Source organism: Colobus angolensis, unplaced genomic scaffold (assembly GCF_000951035.1).
Source record: "Colobus angolensis palliatus isolate OR3802 unplaced genomic scaffold, Cang.pa_1.0 Scaffold61, whole genome shotgun sequence".
In the NCBI taxonomy this organism is placed as follows: Eukaryota; Metazoa; Chordata; class Mammalia; order Primates; family Cercopithecidae; genus Colobus; species Colobus angolensis.
The window spans coordinates 4,868,570-4,870,878 of NW_012119710.1; the positions used below are offsets into that span (position 1 = coordinate 4,868,570).

Below are 2,309 nucleotides of genomic sequence, written 5' to 3' on the forward strand. Positions count from 1 at the left end.
TTTTTGAGATGGTGTCTTGCTCTGTTGCCCAGGCTGGAGTGCAGTGGTGCGATCTCAGCTCACTACAACCTCCACCTCCCTGGTTCAAGCAATTCTCCTGCCTCAGCCTCCTGAGGAGCTGGGACTACAGGTGCCTGCCACCATACCAGGATACTTTCTTTGTATTTTTGGTAGAGAGACAGAGTTTCACCACGTAGGCCAGGCTGGTCTCAAACTCTAGACCTCAGCTGATCCACCTGCCTCGGCCTCCCAAAGTGCTGGGATTACAGGCGTGAGCCACCGTGCCCAGCCACATTCTTATTTTTATTACTACTTTCCTTCTGCTTGCTTTGGGTTTAGTTGGCTCTTATTTTTCCAGTTTACTAAGGTAGAAGCTTAGATAATTGATAAGAAGCCTTTTTTGTTTTGAAATACAGGCACTTAAAGCCATAAATACCCATAAATATCCCTGGCATTGGTTCATTTTATTTTTGCATCCTATAACTGTTGATATGTTGTGGTTTTATTTTCACAACATTCAAAATATTTTTGAAGTCTACTTGTGATTTCTTTAACCCACAGGTTATTCAGAAAGATGTTATTCAATATCCACATATTTGTGGATATCTCATATTTCATTCTGTTGTTGATTTCTAATTCAATTTTACTATGGTCAGAGAATGTACTTTGTATTATTTTAATCCTTTTACATGTATAAAAACTTGTTTTATGGCCTAGCATATAGTTTATCCTGGGGAATCTAACAGGTACCCTTAAAAAGAATGTGTATGACTTCAGTAGGGATGGCGAAAACAAAAAGAAGGAGTATTTTATTGTTGTTAGGTATGATGTTCTGCATATTTCTACAAAAGACATATATTCAACCCCTAGAAAACTCAACACAGGAAACTGCATTACTAAATGACAGTCATATGCACATAGAACAAAGTACTCATTAAAGTACACATAGGAGGTGAAGAAAAGAAGAGTAATCTCCCCAAAGATGATCCAACATCTGATTTTCAGGAAGGAGAATAACAAGAGAGAAGCTGTTATTGGACTTAGAACTATTAAAAAGAATTTACTTTGATTTTAGAAAATTATCGAAACTGTACATCAGGCTGCTTATGACTCCTCCTCCAGGCTCCCACTCAGGTTGGCCTGGAAAAGAGTTTACCACTAAACTATGGATTTTTAAAATCACTTTTATTATTGAACATATGTTTATTATAACTTTGTCATGATTAACCATTCACTGTTCAGTGTAATGACAATACCTGAATCTAATTGATAGACAACTGTTCCTTTTTTCTCTCCTACAATCTCTGGTACCTTTTCATTTCCTTTAGGTTGATAGAAATATTCTGGTTGAGGTGGAGCCCACTCTGAAAGAAGACATTTTAAAAAGTACAAAATAAGAAATAATGTAAGTGGCACTATCAGAACTAATATAAAATAATAATAATAATTTTTTTCAAATGGCTAGTTTGGTTGAATCAAACCAAATTCCCACCCTAAATTTCCTGCTTGTTTATAAAAATAATTATGTCTTGTTTCTTTCCATAAAGACTTATGAGGACACTTTTTTTTTTTTTTTTTTTTTGAGGCGGAGTCTCACTCTGTCGCCCGGACTGGAGTGCAGTGGCCGGATCTCAGCTCACTGCAAGCTCCGCCTCCTGGGTTTACGCCATTCTCCTGCCTCAGCCTCCCGAGTAGCTGGGACTACAGGCGCCCGCCACCTCGCCCGGCTAGTTTTTGTATTTTAGTAGAGACGGGGTTTCACCGTGTTAGCCAGGATGGTCTCGATCTCCTGACCTCGTGATCCACCCGTCTTGGCCTCCCAAAGTGCTGGGATTACAGGCTTGAGCCACCGCGCCCGGCCTATGAGGACACTTTTAACAAAGAGCATATAAAATGAAATAATAAACTATCCATAGAAGACCTAAAAATAAGTCAGAAAGGTCAATATAGCTGCTGCAACAGCTCTTCAAAATTTGGCCCTGACTTACCTTAATGTCAGCAAAATATGGTGATTAACATAACTTTTTTTATTACCATAAAGGACTAAGTCTATCAATTGTTTCAGAGGAAGCAAGCCTTTTTCTTTTCTTTCTTTTTATTTTCTTGAGACGGAGTCTCGCTCTATTGCCCAGGCTGGAGTGCAATGGTGCGATCTCAGCTCACTGCAACCTCAGCCTCTCGGGTTCAAGCGATTCTCCCACCTCAGCCCCTGTGTAGGTGGGATTACAGGCATGTGCCACCAGGCCCGGCTAATTTTGTATTTTTTAGTAGAGATGGGGTTTCTCCATGTTGGTCAGGATGGTCTCAAA

At 39.7% G+C, this 2,309-nt stretch overlaps 1 protein-coding gene across 1 annotated transcript in view; it reads right to left on the reverse strand.

Annotated features, from left to right (window-relative positions):
• The window catches only part of AGBL2 (ATP/GTP binding protein-like 2), a 68,101-nt gene that overhangs the window by 52,259 nt on the left and 13,533 nt on the right, over window positions 1–2,309 (reverse strand). The window contains 1 exon segment of the mRNA XM_011963560.1: window positions 1,257–1,364. Within this exon segment, the coding sequence (XP_011818950.1) occupies window positions 1,257–1,364 (108 nt within the window).